At 38.1% G+C, this 19,393-nt stretch overlaps 1 protein-coding gene and 1 long non-coding RNA gene across 3 annotated transcripts in view; one reads left to right on the forward strand and one right to left on the reverse strand.

Annotated features, from left to right (window-relative positions):
- Positions 1-19,393, forward strand: part of gabbr1b (gamma-aminobutyric acid (GABA) B receptor, 1b) — a 117,233-nt gene that overhangs the window by 33,140 nt on the left and 64,700 nt on the right. The window contains exon 6 of the mRNA XM_062435621.1: positions 18,360-18,551. Within this exon, the coding sequence (XP_062291605.1) occupies positions 18,360-18,551 (192 nt within the window). The remainder of the gene's footprint in view (positions 1-18,359; positions 18,552-19,393) is intronic.
- Positions 9,216-13,567, reverse strand: LOC133996080 (uncharacterized). 2 transcript variants are annotated; one of them, XR_009927188.1, is made up of 6 exons: positions 13,438-13,567; positions 12,353-12,514; positions 12,069-12,211; positions 11,797-11,924; positions 9,712-10,657; positions 9,217-9,313 (listed from the first exon to the last, which is right to left on the reverse strand). It is a non-coding gene; the product is annotated as an uncharacterized LOC133996080 (long non-coding RNA). The 2 variants fall into 2 exon arrangements; XR_009927187.1 differs by lacking the exon at positions 13,438-13,567 and having other exon boundaries at positions 9,216-9,313; positions 12,353-13,186.

A 19,393-nucleotide genomic window follows, 5' to 3' on the forward strand; every position in this document is an offset into this window, starting at 1 on the left:
ACCTGTTCATATTTTTTGACTGACTTGGCTGACATCAATTTAAAGTATCAAAACGACTACTTATTAACAAAAAAGGTTATGAAGTTAAAAGTTAAGTTTTTGTTTCACAGCTAAGGTTTTATGTCCCTTCATGATAAACACAGATACCCCATTATACCTGGTATTAACATGGAGAACGACCTATTTCACTCCGATTTTCTGAGACAAATGCATTTCTCAACATTTGATGCCTTTGTCCTTAAATAAGGACCACCTGTTTGAAACCTGTTTTTTCACAGCTGAATGACCTCCCTGATTGAACTCAACACTTCTATTATTTTATTTATTTTTTATTCATTTATTTATTTAACAGGGACATTACACATTAATGGACATAGGTACCAATAAATACACATGTAAACACACCAGAGTTAGCACAACTGCTAATTTGCATCTGTTGTCCCCTGGCAGGTCACACATACACTCACACATACACACACACAAAACAAGACAAGAATACATAACACAATTGTAAGACAAGTATAAAGTGCGTGATGATGTAAAGTGCATATCAGAAGTGACAAGTTTATATGAACCTACATATTTCATACATACATACATACTTATATTCATACAGTACAATACATTAAAACAATAACACTACACACACATACAAGATTCACAACGAACCAGTGTAATAAATCGGTGCAATTCATGCCCACACATACATGTGTGGGCATTGCAGATCAACAGTGAGTGCAGGATTGATTACTCTCGAGCCAGTTCTTCAGATGTGTTTTGAATATGACATATGTATCACATTCCCATATTGTTAGTGGTAAACTATTCCAAATGTGACTGCCCTTGACTGAGAGTACTGAATGACCAAAAGTGGTGCGTCTGAACAGTATTATACATTCCCCTCTTGTTGTTGTCCTAGTAGATTGGAATCAGCAGCGTGCATGCTATGACTGTTGGGTCTGTTGGTTTTCTATTACTCTACTACACCTACTAGTAAGTTATTTGCCATGTAGATATATCATTTCTACCAAAAACAGTGATTGATCTGCTTAGTGATGTTGGGCTGCTATTATTTTGAACACAACTCTAAGTTAAATATCCATGCACATCTTTTTTTGGAGTGAGTGGGGAGCGATTTCACCTGAGCGGGATGCAATCTTAGTTGAGCGCTGAACTTTAATGAGCGGACCGGCATGGTGCGACTTTGAGCAGGGGAGCAGGGGAGCAGGGGAGCAGGGGAGTGGGGTAGGCCAACACCTCAGTGAGCGAGGAGCTGAAATTCTCACCGCTCCACTCCACTCATATGCTCTGCTCCCTTCAGTAACCAATATGTTGACTTTGTGTATTAAAGAAAATTAAGAGTAAGACTTATTTGAAGTATCTTAATTGTACCTGTTATTTTGACCATTAGAGAATCAGAGAATTGTACTGTGCATCAATTCTACAATTCATTGAAAACCTAAAATTTAGAATCTCAAAAACACACATTAATTATCTATTTATATAACGTCAGACTAAAGGGACAGGGAGGATGTTAAGTTTCCAGTTGTCCAATCAAATCTATCCTTCCCATGTATGGCCAAATTTATTGACCCGAACCCATGACAACCCAGAGTCCAGACTAGGAGACAGAGCTGCAGTCTTACACGCTTCTCTGTACTTCCACTAGAGCAGTTACCCACCCAATTACATATAGAAACTGTGTTTGTCTCCCGACCTCCTAAACCAATTAAATCAGTTTAAATAGAAGAGCGATTCGCAAAAATCTGATTAAAATTAATACCACTTCAGTAATAAATCATGAAAATAAGAGAGTTAAATGTGGACTCTTAAACACTAGGGGCCCCATTTTTACGATCTATAGCGCATGGCGTGAAGCGTGTGGCGCAAGTGCCTTTGGGGCGTATCCAAATCCACTTTTGCTATTTTAACGCATGGTCCAAAATGGTCGGACTTAAGTCCCCTCATTAATCATAGGTGTGTTTTGGGCGTAACACGTGGTAAACCAATCAGAGTGTCATCTCCCATTCCCTTTAATATCCAGGAGCGCTGTCACTTTGGCAGATTGCTATTATAACGGTGCATTTAACCAGCAATGTGTTTCAATAATAAAACATGAGTTACTTTTGTTGAAAAGAAAGTTGGCTGATGAGCTGCTAACCTCACATTTAATTCATATATAGGATGAATATGGAGATATAACCAACCAGTCTGATGAGTGTAGAGGTGTGTGTGGTTATACTGTAGCAGCCTGTTGTCATCAGCTGATTTAATAACCAGTGAACAGCTGTGTGTAAGGCACTGTGCTCTGTGTAGCATCTCAGAGGCTGCACAATTATCAACACATCAGTCCTACAGTATAAACAGCTGTGGATAACAGACTCTGTAAGAATCACCCACTTTCATTAACAGATCAGTCCAGATGTTTTAACCACAGATGTTCAGATGCTTTTCTTGTTGATAAAATCACTAAGTGGAAGCGGAGAGTCTTTCCTCCAGAAGCCCATTCTCCATAAAAACACCAACAACTCACTCTGTGCTGCATATTTTCACGTCTCCTCCCGTCAGGTCACCCTGCATGCAGCTGCACCACACAGACATCGTGGTGCTTTATTTTCATTTATTTATCATTCAAATACAATTTTGGTTGTATTTGAAGTATGTAAACCTGATCCATGTCATCTCCATAATATGTGTTAAATATTGTTCATAAACAGTTTTAATATTGTTAACCTTTCATACGGTTGTTAGGACTGTCTGTAGCAGCACTCTCCAAGGTGTTCTCTCCAACAAAAAACAGTGGAAGGCTCATTCTCATTTAATTGTTGGGTTTTGTTTTTTTTGTTTGTTTTTTTTACAATTAATTAAATCTGATGAATATTATGACTAACTAATATGACTTATTTTTAATGTGTTGATGTACATCATAATACGAATTCACATTGTGGTCCTTTTATTTGTAATGTTTTGCATGTTTGTGTGCTGCTGCTCGTCCGTGTGCGTAACAAGCACAGTGTCTGCATGCAGCACACCCGCTTATATAGGAGCATATTGGACTCTTGATGATGCGCCCCTTAAATAACAGTGACAGGTTTTTTTTGGTCAGTAGCGCAATCGCTTTCCTCTGTCTCAAAATAGCAACGCACACCTCATTTTGAGACCAACACGCCCATAGGTGCACAGACTGGTGAAGTGCATTTGCTATTTAGACAACGTGGGCGCAGGGTGAGAAAATGACAACTGCGCCGGGGGAAACTAACAAAGACACATGCGTCACACCCGCCGTCCGCTGTGCGCCGACCGCAAGATGGGGCCCTAGATCTCTCTCCTCTAAAGGTGTATTAATCAATGATATAATATCAGATCATCATATTAACTTATTCTGTCTTACTGAAACTTGGCTGCGTCAGGATGAATATGTCAGTCTAAATGAATCCACTCCTCCCAGTCATATTAATACTCACATTCTTCAAGACACCAGCCGAGGAGGTGGAGTTGCAGCCATTTTTAACTCAAACTTAACAATCAACCCTAGACCTAAACTTAATTATAAATCATTTGAAAGTCTTGTTCTCAGCCTTTCTCACCCAGCCTAGAAAACTTTACAGCCTGTCTTATTTGTTGTAATCTACCGTCCTCCTGGCCCGTACGCCCAATTTTTATCTGACTTCTCAGAGCTTTTATCAAATTTAGTCCTTAGCACTGATAAGATAATTATAGTAGGTGACTTTAACATTCATGTGGATGTTGAGAATGATAGCCTTAACACTGCATTTATTGCATTATTAGATTCAATTGGCTTCTCTCAAAATGTGAATGAACCCACTCACTGTTATAACCACACCCTCGACCTTGTTCTGACATATGGTATTGAAGTTGAACATTTAATAGTTTTCCCTAATAATCCTTTTCTATAAGACCATTATTTAATAACTTTTGAATTTTTATTACTGGACTATATGCCATTAGACAAACATGTTCTTACTAGATGTCTGTCTGATGGTGTTGTCACTAAATTTAAGGAAATAATTCCATCAGTACTGAACTCAATACCATGTCTCAATACAACAGAGATGACTTATTCTGACTTTAGCCCTCCCCAGATAGATTATATTGTTGATAGTGCTGCAGACTAACTGAGAACAACTCTGGACTCCATCGCTCCTTTAAAAAAGAAGATAATAAAACAACAGAGAACAGCTCCATGGTATAATTTTTTTGTTTTTGAAATTAACTTCAATGATTACTTCTTCTAAACCATCAACCTGTCTCTTAGACCTGATTCCAACTAGGCTGCTTAAGGAAGTCTTTCCCTCTGTTAGTACTTCCTTATTAGATATGATCAATCTGTCTTTAGTGACAGGATATGTACCACAGTCTTTTAAAGTAGCTGTCATTAAACCACTTCTTAAGAAGCCTACTCTTGATTCAGAGGTTTTAGCTAACTATAGGCCCATATCTAACCTCCCCTTTCTCTCTAAGATCCTCGAGAAAGCAGTTGCTAATCAGCTGTGTAACTTTCTACATAGTAATAGTTTATTTGAGGATTTTCAGTCTGGATTCAGAGCTCATCATAGTAAAGAAACTGCACTGGTAAAAGTTACAAATGACCTCCTAACTTCAGCAGACAATGGACTTCTCTCTGTCCTCGTCCTGTTAGATCTTAGTGCTGCTTTCGACACTATTGATCATCAAATCCTGTTAAAGAGACTTGAACATTTAATTGGCATCAAAGGAACAGCATTAAACTGGTTCAAATCATATTTATCAGATAGATTTCAGTTTGTAAATGTTAATGATAAATCCTCTATGCAAACAAAAGTTAGACACGGTGTTCCTCAGGGTTCAGTGCTTGGACCAATACTATTCTCCTTATATATGCTTCCTTTAGGAAATATTATTCGGAAACACTCAATACATTTTCATTGTTATGCAGATGACACTCAATTATATCTATCAATAAAGCCAGATGAAATCAACCAGTTAACTAAACTACAAACATGCATTAAGGACATAAAGGCCTGGATGACCTGCAACTTCCTGTTATTAAACTCAGAAAAAAACAGAAGTTATTGTGGTTGGCCCTAAACACCTTAGAAACACATTATCCAATGATATAACTACTCTGGATGGCATTACTCTGGCCTCCAGTACTACTGTAAGGAACCTAGGAGTTATATTTGATCAGGATTTATCCTTTAATTCCCATATAAAACAAATGTCAAGGACTGCCTTTTTTCATCTGCGTAATATTGCAAAAATCAGACATATCCTGTCTCAAAATGATGCTGAAAAACTAGTCCATGCATTTGTTACGTCTAGACCATATTACTCCCATTTTGGCTTCCCTGCTTTGGCTTCCTGTAAAATCTAGAATATCATTTAAAATCCTTCTCCTCACTTTCAAAGCTCTCAATGATCAGGCTCCATCATAGAGCTTATAGTATCTTATGTACCTACTAGAACACTGTGCTCCCAGCATGCAGGCCTACTTGTGGTTCCTAGTATCTCTAAAAGTAGAATGGGAGGCAGAGCCTTCAGTTATCAAGGCAAGGCAGCTTTATTTATATAGCGCATTTCATACACAATGGCAACTCAATGTGCTTTACATAAAACAAACATTTAACAGTAAGAATTTAAAATAAAAAAACATAAAAACATGCAATTTGAGAAATAAAAATAAAACCCAATAATAGTAAAAACATGGAAACATTAAAACATACAATTAACCCACCCCCCCACCTCCCCTTTCCAGTAATAATAAAAACAAAGTACAGAAAAATAGAAAGAGAGAAAAAATAAAATACTAGAATAGAGCATTAAATATAAGGTTGCAACATAAAATAATGATTTGCTTTAAAATCATTAAAAGGACATACAGTGCAAATGAAAGATTAAAATGTAAAGTGCTTTGAAAGAGCTAAATCATAAGCACAGGAGAAGAGAAGTGTTTTTAACCTGGATTTAAACATATTCACACACTGTAAATTGTAACGTGTTGTTTCAACTTAAAAATACGAGTGAAAGGGCTGCCTTAAAATTTCAAGTTAAGTGAAAGAAAATAATTTGTTATCTCGGTTAAATATTCCTTGTTGGGTAAACACCTGTGTTAGTTTGGGTTGATTTATCTTTCATAATTGATTTAACTCATTCAAGTAGTTGTTTGAATCTGAAATGGTCAGTTGTGTAAACCTTTGGTTTCAGTTAAGTTAACTTGGATTTGTCAATAGATTGAACTATTTAGGGTAGTTGTCTGAACTAGCAAATCTGTTTCATTTCAACTAAAATTGTGAGTTGTGTTAATCTTTTGTATCAGTTAACTTGACTTGGATTTATTAATTGATTGAACTGCTTGGTTGTTATTTGAATTTGCAAATCTATCTTAGTTTAATTAAAGTGTCAGGTCATTTGAATTAAATTAATCAATCATTTGAACTTATCCAAGATTTCTTTGAACTTTGAGCGTGTTTGCTTCAAAGAGAAATATGACAAAACAATTAACATGCAGCCAGTTAAATATTTATTGGAGCACACACCTGTCACGATTTACTGAACCTCCTTCAAATTTACAGCATTGCAAGCATTGTGACAATACTGCCATACAAGAGAACAAATGGCTTTACATAATGCTCATCTGGCTGTCACCAAAAATGAAAATGTTGTCAGTGGAGGGCCACAAAGATCAAGGATAACATTCTTTTTCAACACCACAGGACATATTTCAACATATTAAGACTTGCTCTAAGTCCTTCATACAATCAAAAACTGAACATTCCAAGTATCAATTTGTCGATACAAATAAATGAGTAGCTTTAGATGTGTAACATTTTCTTGAACTGCGCACATGCCTGTCACCATGAAACTGAAAATGTCAAATGCATAAATGTGCACACTACTCAGCATCTCACATTTGTTGAATTGAATTTTTCAACCAAATCCACTGGACTAATTGTTTAAATTGTTGTGTCTTGAATACAAAGACAACACTTTTTGATGCAAAATTGTCAAAAACCAGATAGAAATGGTGATAGAAGAATGATCGTGAAGATCTTCAAATAACTACAGTATACTGTATGGACCTTTGCAGATGAACTGAGTGTCATGGAAATAGGTCCATCTTTTGCCTTGAACATGGCACTTTGTAAACTGTCTGCAGGTCTATCTGTATGAAGACCATTTCTGCCTGTGAAAAGAGAAAAAATGTTCCCATGGTATTCAGGGGACGTTCTGACCCTCGTAATTTTTTACATTTTTAACTCAAATTTTAAATTTCATAATTTGGACATTTTCTCATCAATTTGACTTTTTTTTTAAACTCAAATTTGGCTCTGGGGAGGGGGGTCTTTTCTCTTTCACTGGCAGAAATGGTCTGCTGTGTTCCTGCTCATTTAACAGAAAATAGCATTAGCAAATGCTACAAAAAATAGACAGCAAAATATGAACTGACTTGAATACCAGACAATTTTAACATGAGTCCGGTGCTAGACAAGTCATCCGAGCACAATCTCACATGGTTTTCCGCAGGAGTCGGTTTCTGAAACCATGGACAAGTGAGGAACACTGTCCTCCACCGATGTTCATCAGGACTTTCTGAATGATCTCAAATGTGTACCTTAGTTCCTTTGGATAGTCTATGTTTAGAGAAAAAAGCAGACCCATCAGCAAAGCAATGGCACGTGGGATGTCCTTCAGTTCAGACAGGATCACTGCTTCCTCAAGGACCACAGCGGTGTCAATGATTTCTTCTCCATCCTTCACCATCACAACACCGACTTTCATCCCCTTTGTGAACGTGTCCTCTTCATCTGTGGCCTACAACACAAGATTTCAAATAAAGCAAAAATATCTTTAAATGTTCTATCATGTATATATGTTGGCATCTCAGACAGGATTACCATTTCAGACATGTCGATACCAATCATTAGCTGACTAAAGGGCCACAGAACAAAAAGTTCAATTTCGTGATTTGTGTAGAATGTGAATCAGTTTTATCTAAGCTGAACAGATCTTTTCAACCATTTTTGTGAAGGAATGGTGTGCATATTTTTGTCTAATACCTACAGAAAGCACATTACATAATTGTTTTTATAGGCATCACTATGCAGGCCCTACAAGTCATTGTAACTTAAAGCAGAAGTAAGTGATATATTTGTGTTAATATAAGTTTTAAATAGTTATATCTTCCGACAGCAATCACTTACATGGAGTGTTTGGACTGAAACACGGGTCTCTCAGTCCCTCTGCTCTGAGCCGAGGAGAAAACTTTTATCGTATCCTACAGTTTTTATCCAATGAGGAGAGAGAACGGCATGCAGGGCTGTGTGTGCAGCCAAGGGACGCCGTGAATGTGGTGACGTAGGGACGAGGACTGTTATGGTGCGTTCAAGGAAACTCGTAACTCGTGTTTTTCCGACCTGTGAAGTCGTACCAGTTTGATCTGGTACGAGTTCACGGGTCAGAAGTTACAAGTGGCCGTTATAGTGACTTTCACAGGTAAAACAGGTCGGAGAAACACGAGTGGGTTGCCTGGAACGCTACAAAGTCGTAAGTTGTGACTTGAAGCTGTAATTTACGGTTTCAAAAGCCTGCCTGGAACACAGCATTAGCCAAAACGACCGGATCGCTTACTTCTGCTTTAATTTATTCTTGACCACTGCAATAAAGTTAAACAATGTTTACCTCGACAGTCTTAAAAAAACCGGACGGATCCTCCTTGAGAAAGTGAGGAAGGCCCAGCAGAAGAACTGTCCTCTTGCGGTGTGTGGAGCTCTGTTAAAAAAGAAGAATGAAACAGTATTCAACAACTGGTATTTGGTATCACCTTGTAAACAATTAAGACCTCTCAAGTTAAAATAAGACATTAAGACTTTCTGCCAGCCACCTCGACATTAATAGATAGGACAAGTACAAATCAAATAATTTTTGTTTTTTTAAATTAGCTACTTGATGCAACAAAAAGCAGGTTTTAATGTCATGACTGACAGCTCAACTCTGCTCATGACTGAGTCTACCAGCTGTATGGGCAGAAACTTAAAACATTTGTATCTGTACTGTATATCAGGATCCTTCCTGATCTGCAGTACCATCACAAATATGGTGTGAAAGATGCTAACAACAAATGTGGGAGACATGGATGAGGAAAATATAATTTAACACTTACATCATCATTGAGACATCTCATCAACCTGTTCAGGCCCACTATGCCACTTTTTGCTGTGTACAGCTCAAGGAATCTTGCCAGATACTGGTCCAGCCCAGCAAAGAAGGAGCCCTTCAGATCAACAGATGTAAGGCGAGCAAATTCTGCTTCAATCTGTGGATAAAAAACAAAACAAAAAACAGTCAGAGTATGCTTTTAATTAATACTGAAACTGGACACTTTGGGGGGTATGCTAACTAGCATCTACTGTAGCTACTACACTGACAATGAATAAATACTTAATACAAACCCACTTCAAATAATCAAAACTATCTCTGTAGACTTAAATAAACTCAGTTTGGAGAAGCAGAGACAAGCACCACCAACAAAAAGTGTTTAGAAAGGTCCATCATAAAAAAAACAAAAAAAAAACCCAGCCTTTTCTGATGGGAGATCCCCCAATACTGTATGCAATACAATGACTAGGATAAATATGTCTTAGAATCAGACTTTGATTAATCCAAACTATCTCTTTAGGAGCAACATTTCATTTGACTCAAACAGCACTTTACCTGCCGTTCAGCAAACAAGGCTGGCCACCTGTCTTTCACTTGTTCCACAAGGGGTTCATCCTCAACAATTTCTTTCCTCCGTAAGGGGAACGTGTTACTCATCATCTCACCAATTTGGTTCCAATCAACCTTTCTTTTCTTCATCTCGCTGACCATGGTAGATCTCTCTGTCTCAAGGTCACTTTGGGCTTTCCCTTCTGGAAAATCTGGCAGGAAGTTCACTTCTGACTTTCTGGCCCTCTTTAGTCTTTTTGAACTTGTTGATCCAGAGGTACGTGCGTTCACTCTGAGCTCGGAGCAACCAGCCACTCGCATTTTCTGCCGGAAATTTCCCATTTTGAACTTTAAACTAAACTTCCAGCAATACCACCCACCAACAGACCCTGGTTCCTTCAGACAAGGATGCTTGTTGATGAGAGCTTGGGCCACATGATCATAGTCCTCACGTGATGGGTAGGGATTGTGAGCATATATGGCTTCTGCTAACTTGTCTAAGATGTCCGATTTCATGTCTTTTGAAATGTCAAGAAGGCTCCCATCTCTATGGAAGGCATCATTCCCTTGCCTCAGTTTCAACTCAACATCAAAAGAAAAAGCAGGAATGACGAATGGTTGAGGCAGCTGACGAGTTTGGGTACCATGGGGGCTATCCTCGAGGGAAGATGATGACAGGCTTGCCGTGTCTAGAGTTGAGTCTGTGTTTTATTCAGAAGACTTGGTGTGCACTTTCAAAGTTGCTTTATCTTTATGAAGCTCCGACATGCTACTTAAATTGCACAGTTCATTGTCGAACTCGGGGTCCTGATACTGAATCACAAGGTCGCCCTCCAGTCCCAGTTTGGTCTTCAGGATTGAGCAGAAGTCATGAACAGTCTCCGGCAAGGTGTCAATGGTAACCTTTCTTATGTCATTTTCGCTCAAGATGATGCGCAGCAGCATGATGAAACTGAAATGAAAATAAAATCCACAGAAATTACATAATTCCACAATTAGTTTGAGTGTGGTCACATTAATAGAATTCAAAATATGATCAGGTCTTTGAAGTGTCTGTTATTTATTTGTGCATTGAAGTATCATTCTGAACTCATACTTGTTAATATGTGCACTGAAATTAAAAGGGGTACTGGTCAGGTAGGCAGTGTGCCTCAGGTGTATATCATTCCATGAATATCACTTTGGCCCCACGACGGACATTTTTGTCCAATGAGGGAAATTTTAAATCATTTTTTGGCCATAACTTTCACTGAAAAACTTGCCACTATTTCTAGATATTTTAAAAGCTTTTCTAGATATATATTTTATTTTACTTTTTTGGGGATAAAGTTTGCCCTAAAGAAAAATATTGTTTTCTTAAATCTTACCACTTATTCTTGATTTAAAAAAAAAAACTTTTTTCCTTGATTTTTTTTAAACTTTTATTTTATAATAGCCTAATTCTCTACAAAAGAAAAGACTCACACTCTGCTTCTTGCTTGGCATCCCCATTTAATGAATCACTGACGTTTCAAGTCACAAAACGAAACGTCAGCCACCATTAAATGGTGATGCCAAGCAAGAAGCAGAGGGCGGCCTTTTCTTTCAGACTGCAAGCCACATTAAACTCTGCACCTGCAACACAAGACATGGATGTGCAAATATCCTCTTCAAAAAAATAACCTAATTCTCTCCACTTTTCTAGATTTTCTTCTTTTTTCAAGAAATTTCTCTACAATATTTCCAAAAATGCTTGCCATTCATGCCTATTTTGAATGTACAAAAAAGTTTGTAAATTCAGTCTCAGAAAAAAAAAGTGTATTTCTGGTGAAAAGTGTTTTCAAGGTTTTGTCCAGTGGGGGTCCCATGGTCTACTTTGTGATTGATTTAGGGGTCACTGATGTAAAAAGGTTTGAGAACCACTGGTTTAAAGGATGGACGATGAAGTGGGGCCAAAGGGCTAATTACTGAATTGTAATAAACTACTATAACATACCTTTATCTGCCTATGTGGTGGCTCAGCAGAAACATCTGTGAATAAGTCTGAGGATATTTGGAAGCTTGAGTTTGTGTGCGTAAGTGTGTTAATGAGTGGTGTGTGTTCTAACCAACCTGAGAGAGGCCTACACAAGCAGACAGATCTTAAGTGGACTTGTGACTGCTGGTTTTCTTCAGCTCGATGGAGTTGATCTTGGACAGGATGAACTAGCACCGTCTTGTACTCTGTTGTTGACGTCTGACTGAAACACACACACGACAGAAGCTATGAGCTGATGCTCCAAACTTTAACTTTGAAAAAAATAGAAATTACATTTTTAACAAACTGAAAAACATGTGTGCAAAAGTGGGGGGCTTAAGAGCTTTAAAAAAAACAACAACAATACCTTAATGTACAAGAAATCCCTGAAACCACGAGTCAGCCTTGCACAGTGTATGCTGACAACGGGGATGTAAGTGGTTCAGCTACCGTCAGTTGAGCAGGGTCTCTCTTGCAGACTTGAACCGTCTTGTACTCTGTCGTTGACGTCTGACAACACACACACACACGACAGAAGCTATGAGCTGATGCTCCAAACTTTAACTGTGAAAAAAATACAAGTGACATTTTTAACAAACTGAAAACCATGTGTGCAAAAGTGGGGGGCTTAAGAGCTTAAAAAAACAATACCTTAATGTACAGGAAATGCCTTCGGTGAAACCAGAAGTCGGCCGTGCACGGTGTATGCTGACAATGGGATGTAGTGGTTCAGGTCTTCAGGTTCGGCTACCGTCAGTTGAGTAGGGTCTCTCTTGCAGACTTCGTAACATCGTAGGTGCTCCAGATACCAAGCTGAGAAAGGTTCCAGAAGAAAAAATAGCTTGTTGCATACAAGCAACACATGTATAATCTTACAAAAATCAGGAAGGCCACTTGTGCTTCCAACTGACAAGAACATTCCCTTGGTGTATCTTGTCCCGTGAATGTATGCGGTTGTGGCCAGAGATACACTGCTCAGAGTTCTACATTTCTTCTCAATCACTTGTTTGACAGAGGGGGCCAGAATGTCCAGGGAAATATTTGATACTCCTTTTAATTCCACTGTTGGTTTAAACAGGTTGGGCGTGTCCAGGTAGTATGCCAACATAAGTTCATGTCTGAGGGACAGAGTCAATAGAATGTTTTTGAAATTATTGACATCACGAACCACTTTTTTGAAGAAACTATGTTTCGCTTCGAATCGTAACGTCCAGAACTCTACCAGTGGTCCAAAGCAGCGGATCAAATGAGTGTAGTGTTCAATAAAATGATGTTTAGGTTTCAGTTGCAGTCCTGGAAACACAGTCAGTAATAGTTTTCTGTGCTCACTTATTTTGGCATCAAGATAACACAAGCTTTCATCTGTAAAACTGGAGGATGCCAAAAGTTCCACAATGTCTTTAAGTTCCAGAATTACAGCCCATGCATCATCATTTTCAGGAACAACATCCCCTATGAACAGAGGCAGCAACCTCAAAAGGGTCCAATTTTCATGGCCGTTGCCTCCTATAGTTTTACTTTTAAGTATAAATACCGAGCAAACTCACCAAACGCCAAAAGTATAATTATCCTCACACTTATATCCCTTATCAAACCGAAAACTACAACAGTGAACCTGTTGAATTCAAGTTTCTCCCATGCACTTATCAAAGACTAAGTTAGCTAAAAGTTAGCTTTAAAAGCATATCACCTTGTTAAACCACATAAACTCGACAGAAAAACAAAAGAAAACTCACCAAATACTTGTCGAATCGTTTTCTCCCCCACCGCTCTGTCTGTGTCGTCGGAATAAATCCTGAATTCACCGAGTGAAAGTTTTACCTCCGAAGAAACATGCAGTCGACGATGCCCTCCAACTTGCGTCCAAAATGGAGGAAGGGAGGAAAGGAGCACATGTTCACCTGCTCGCAGCTGCATTCCCACAATGCATTTCAAGAAAAGCGTGATGACGCAGGCGTTTTTATCTCCAAAGTCAAGTTGACTTACATTTCTAATTCAGTTGGGCCTGGATTTTCAAATTGGCATTTATTTTGTAGTTGAGACGTTTTTAACTAATAATTTCATGTTATTATAACAACCTCAGTAATCGTGTGTCCTAATGACATAGAATAATATGTTAAGATAACAAACAGACAAAATCACAATTTACAGTGCAGTTGGGGCTGATTTCAGTTCTGCTGGTAGTTTGTTCCAGTTGTGTGCAGCATAACAGCTAAAAGCTGCTTCACCATGTTTAGTCTGAACTCTGGGCTCCACTATCTGACCTGAGTCAGTAGATCTCAGAGCTCTACTGGGTTTATATTCTACTAACATGTCATTCATGTATTCTGGACCTAAACCATTCAGTGATTGTAGACCAGTAGCATAACTTTAAAATCTATTCTATAGCTGACTGGGAGCCAGTGTAAAGACTATCAGGCTCCTCTCCTGTGGAACCATCTTCCAGATTCGGTCCGGAGGGCAGACACCCTCTCTATGTTTAAGAGTAGGCTTAAAACTTTCCTTTTTGATAAAGCTTATAATTAGGGCCGGCCAGGCTTGTCCTGGACCAGCTCCTAGTTTATGCTGGTATAGGCTTAGACTGCTGGGGGACTCCCATGATGCACTGAGCTCCTCTCTCTACTCTTTTCTTCTTTCTTTCTCTCTATCCATCCATCTATATCCATTAAAATTCATGTACTATTAATGCATTCAGTAACCTACACTTCTTCCCCGGAGTTGTCTGTGCTTTCTCGTCTCACAGGTAATCTGGGCCTGTAGACGTCCGGATGATAGATTCCTGCCCCGGAGCTTTTAACTTCAATGTTTATTTTCAATGTGCTTCTCTCTCTCTCCTATTCTTCCTCTCTCTCCTCTCTACCCCAACCGGTCGAGGCAGATGTTCTCCCACTTTAAGCCTGGTTCTGCCTGAGGTTATTTCCTGTTTTCCTAATTTTTCTTGCCACTGTCGCCAAGTGCTTGCTCATGTGGGAATGTTGGGTCTCTTTAAAATTAGAACCTGAAGAGTACGGTTTAGAACCTGCTCTATGTTTAAAGTGCCTTGAGATGACTTTGTTGTGATTTGGCGCTATACAAATTGATTGATTGATTGATTGATTGATTGATTGATTGATTGATTGATGTAGCATTTCAGATATCTATTACTTTTTCTAAAATAACAAAATCAAACTACTGACAGGTCGGAAATGTACTGGTCCAGAGAGAGCGCGCACTAAAATTTGTACTACAAGTATTCCTCAACTGTCTCAAAATACTAATCTCTGTCATACACCCTCTATAAGGGTTGGAAAGATGAGAAATTCAAAAATGTCTTAGAAGTTAGTTTTAAAAGCAGCATCAGGTTTGTAAAATTTACATTTTGTGCTCCTGAAAATGTCCCATGTTGTAACCAAAAAAGAATGATAAATATTTTAAATATATATATTATTATATTTTAATATATTTTAATCACCTACAGAGTATTTAAGTGCGTTCATAAAAAATAATTACTTCATTTTTAAACAATAAAAAGGAAAAAATCCGGAATATTCCTTCATTTAAATTGGGTTAGTGTTTTGTCAATATTAAGCAGGATATATCCTAAAAACAACTATTTTTCAAAATAAGTTGGGGCCAATGATGTAAAATTTGTCGCATTGCCAAAGTGGATTACATTAATTCCACTTTTTAGTTCATGATCAGTGATGAGCCACTTTTTCCTTGTTTGAAGATGGCATCTAAAGGAGAAAATCCTTTTTATTTAGTTGTTTTGATTGTTTTAGTTTTGTTTATATTAATAGCAGAAATGTAAATAATTATATCTCACAGATGTTATGTTAGAGTAACATTTCCCATTTAAATGAATTATTGGATTTTTATGTATTTTAGCTACTGTACATGTTCAAAAGTAGTTTTTTTCAATCATCAATCAATCTTTATTTATATAGTGCCAAATCACAACAAAAGTCATCTCAAGGCACTTTACACATTGAGTAGGTCTAGACCGTACTCTTTAATTTAAAGATTCATTCATTCCCACATGAGCAAGCACTTGGCAACAGTGGCAAGAAAAAGATGTTTTAGTACTACTCGACTCGGTTTTTGCGTTTCCACTAGGGATAGTACCTGGTACCTGGTACTTTTTTAATACCTGCTCTGCAGAGGTTCCAAGCGAGCCGAGCCGATACTAAAATGTGACGTCAACAGACTGCCGGCCACTGATTGGTCAGAGTGTCGTCCCTGGAAGAGTCATGAGCCGTCCGATACAAAAATCAAACCCAGCATTTTAAAATACTGGCAACAGCGTTACAGCGATTTGTTTCTCTTCTCTTGCTTTGTTTGTGGCAAAAAGCCACAGACCCAGCAGCAAGTACACCACTGCCTCGATGTCCTCCATTTATTTATGTGTTTGTGTTGCGTATAAAACAAAGTTTCGCTCAGCCATGCTATGACGACCCCGCCCACGTTGAGGAGGTACTATGAAGTAATGGCAAACGACGTGCCTGGTACCAAACCGAGTCGAGCCGAGTAGTGCTAGAACTGTATAATGGAAAAGCGCCAAAAGGATAGGAGAGAGAAGCTAGTAGGTCCCGGACTGGAATCTGTCATCCCGATGTCTACAGGCCCAGATTACCTGTGAGACAAGAAAGCACAGACAACTCCGGGGAAGAAGTTTAGGTTAGTGACTGCATTAATAGTACATTAATGTTAATGGATGGATAGAGAGAGAGGGAGGAGAAGAGTAGAGAAAGGAGCTCAGTGCATCATGGGAGTCCCCCGGCAGTCTAAGCCTATAGCAGCATAAACTAGGAGCTGGTCCAGGACAGGCCTGGTCAGCCTTAACTATAAGCTTTATCAAAAAGGAAAGTTTTAAGCCTACTCTTAAACGTAGAGAGGGTGTCTGCCCTCCGGACCGAATCTGGGAGATGGTTCCACAGGAGAGGAGCCTGATAACTGAAGGCTCTGCCTCCCATTCTACTTTTAGAGATACTAGGAACCACAAGTAGACCTGCATGCTGGGAGCACAGTGTTCTGGTAGGTACATAAGGTACTATAAGCTCTATGATGGAGCCTGATCATTGAGAGCTTTGAAAGTGAGGAGAAGGATTTTGAATTCTATTCTAGATTTTACAGGAAGCCAATGCAGTGAAGCCAAAATAGGAGTAATGTGATCTCTCTTTCTAGTTTTTGTCAGAAAGTGTGCAGCTGCATTCTGGACCAGCTGGAGAGTCTTTATAGACTTGTTAGGACAGCCTGATAATAATGAATTACAATAATCCAGTCTAGATGTAACAAATGCGTGAACTAGTTTTTCAGCATCATTTTGAGTCAGAATGTGCATGATTTTTGTAATATTATGCAGATGAAAAAAGGCAGTCCTTGAAATGTGTTTTATGTGGGAAGAGATCCTGACCAAATATAACTCCAATAGTTATGTCATTAGATAATGTGTTTCTAAGGTGTTTGGGGCCAAGCAAAATAACCTCAGTTTTTCTGATTTATCATTAACATGTACAAACGGAAATCTATCTAATAAATAGGATTTAAACCAGTTGAATGCAGTTCCTTTGATGCCAATTAAATGGTCTTTGTTATGATACATCTTTTATTAGCATCATAAACTACTGATATTTGACAAAATGGTCCTCTAACAGGAAGGATTTTAATAGGACTCAGATGATTCAAGCAGTTATATGATTTTGACATTTCATTTTAAAATCGAATTTGACACCCGTGTAAGCACAAGGCTTTGGTCTCAATAATTGAAATGTAATTCTTAAAGTTAATATTCATTTTAATGAATTCTTATGAATTAACTATGTTTTTCTAGGGTTACACCATGGGACATATAAACTGAGCAAACCTGACTAAGTCCAAAAAGCATCAGTTCATGAGTAATTGTTAAGTGCTTCTAGCCTTGTCAGGCAGTAGTAAAATCACTTAATGTTATTTGGCCTTCTTCACAATTTTAACACAATGGCCTTTTAAATGGTGGTTACACTTTGAGACACTTCATGTGGTTCACGTGACTTGACATGATTCCCCAAATAATTTTTAATATTTAGAACCATTGTATTCCATTAACCTTTATTTAATATGAAAGATTGATAATGTAAGACCATGCCAAACTAATTGATATGGTGTTTTATTACGAATTTGAGCATTTTTTAAAGCGACTCTTACCTTTCTTGCATTTCGATTACGTAATGCGGAAGGGGACAACAGGCAGGTCGCGAGTTTTCACAGAATATTATGAGAATGGAATAATGATGAGTTTCTATGCCTGGTGGATCTCTAACATTTTAGAGTGCCATTACCTTATTAATAGCATTTTAACCTAAACAAAAAAAAAGTGTAAAAATGTAACAAAGGTAAGGGTAGATTTAAGTAAGTGTAATTTTTTGGTTCAAGTTTTTATGGTTACACCACTTAGACATTTTTGCTAATATATTCTCTCAAAATGGATTAAAAATAGAAATGTTATACTCAGTCCACAATAAAAGAATGTGAGCAAGTTATTCATACGTTTATTTACACATTTTAATATCGTTAAAGTTGACTAAACCACATGGAAACAAAAATAGTAGCGTCATGTCATTGATCCACATACACTTTAACATGTTCTTCCATACAGTAACTGTTCATGTGCCAAATTCGTCTCCCTACTGTCCCTCTGCAGGTATATAAAGAGAAGCTGTATGGGAAGAAGCATGTGTGGTTCCTTATCGGCTGGTACGCAGACAACTGGTTTAAGATCAAGGACCCGTCTATCAACTGCACGGTGGAGCAGATGACAGAGGCTGTGGAGGGTCATGTGACCACTGAGATTGTCATGCTCAACCCAGAGACAGTGCGAGGAGCCTCCAACCTGGTAAGAAAGGCATTATCAGTGGTGCCCAACAGAATCATCTGCAGCTACAGAGGCTGCTTGGAAGTTTTGAAGAATGCTCTGATGTAGTTTTTACTTTTTGGTACAGAAATAAGAGTAAAATAGGTGTTTACTTATTTAAAATATTATATTATCAATATTATCTTAAATGGAGTGTGGTTCCTCCATGACTATAGACATACTATTCAAATGATAGTAGTACAGTAGTAGCAATATTGAGTAATATTGAAGTATTATTCTTTTGTCTTGCACAATTTTAGTCTTTTTTTAGTTTTATTTTGAGTTACTGCCTATGAAACAAGGAAAAAACAACAACAGCAACAAACTGTCCTATTTGCAAACTTTTCTCTTTTTTATGAAAAAAAAAGCTTGAAAGACGACCGCATCTCCACCTAGTAACATGTGATCTATATCTGGTCTACATTCAGGCAGAATGCACGTATTCAGAATCGGATCCAAGTGACCAGACCAGATCTTGACATGATCTGGCTCACAGTATGATCTGACCTCAATTCTCTCAATTGGTGTTCATGACATCTGCAATGTTTGGTCACAATCAGGAGACATATTCTGCACACTTCCAGGTCTCTATTTATATGCTGACACTTTACATGTACATGATTTACGGTTCAAAAACTCCTTATTCAACTTATACTGCGGCATACATTCACACATTCTTTCAGTGTTTCACAAATGTATTGTGTGTGTCCTTTAGGTCTAACAAACATATTGGGCCTGATTTACTAAGACCCCAAATAGTGGGTACTAAATTGCGTGCACAGTGCAATAGATTGTGTGTTTAGTTTTCGTGCGTTTTAAAGGGT

The sequence above is a fragment of the Scomber scombrus genome, chromosome 16 (assembly GCF_963691925.1).
Source record: "Scomber scombrus chromosome 16, fScoSco1.1, whole genome shotgun sequence".
Lineage (NCBI taxonomy): Eukaryota > Metazoa > Chordata > Actinopteri > Scombriformes > Scombridae > Scomber > Scomber scombrus.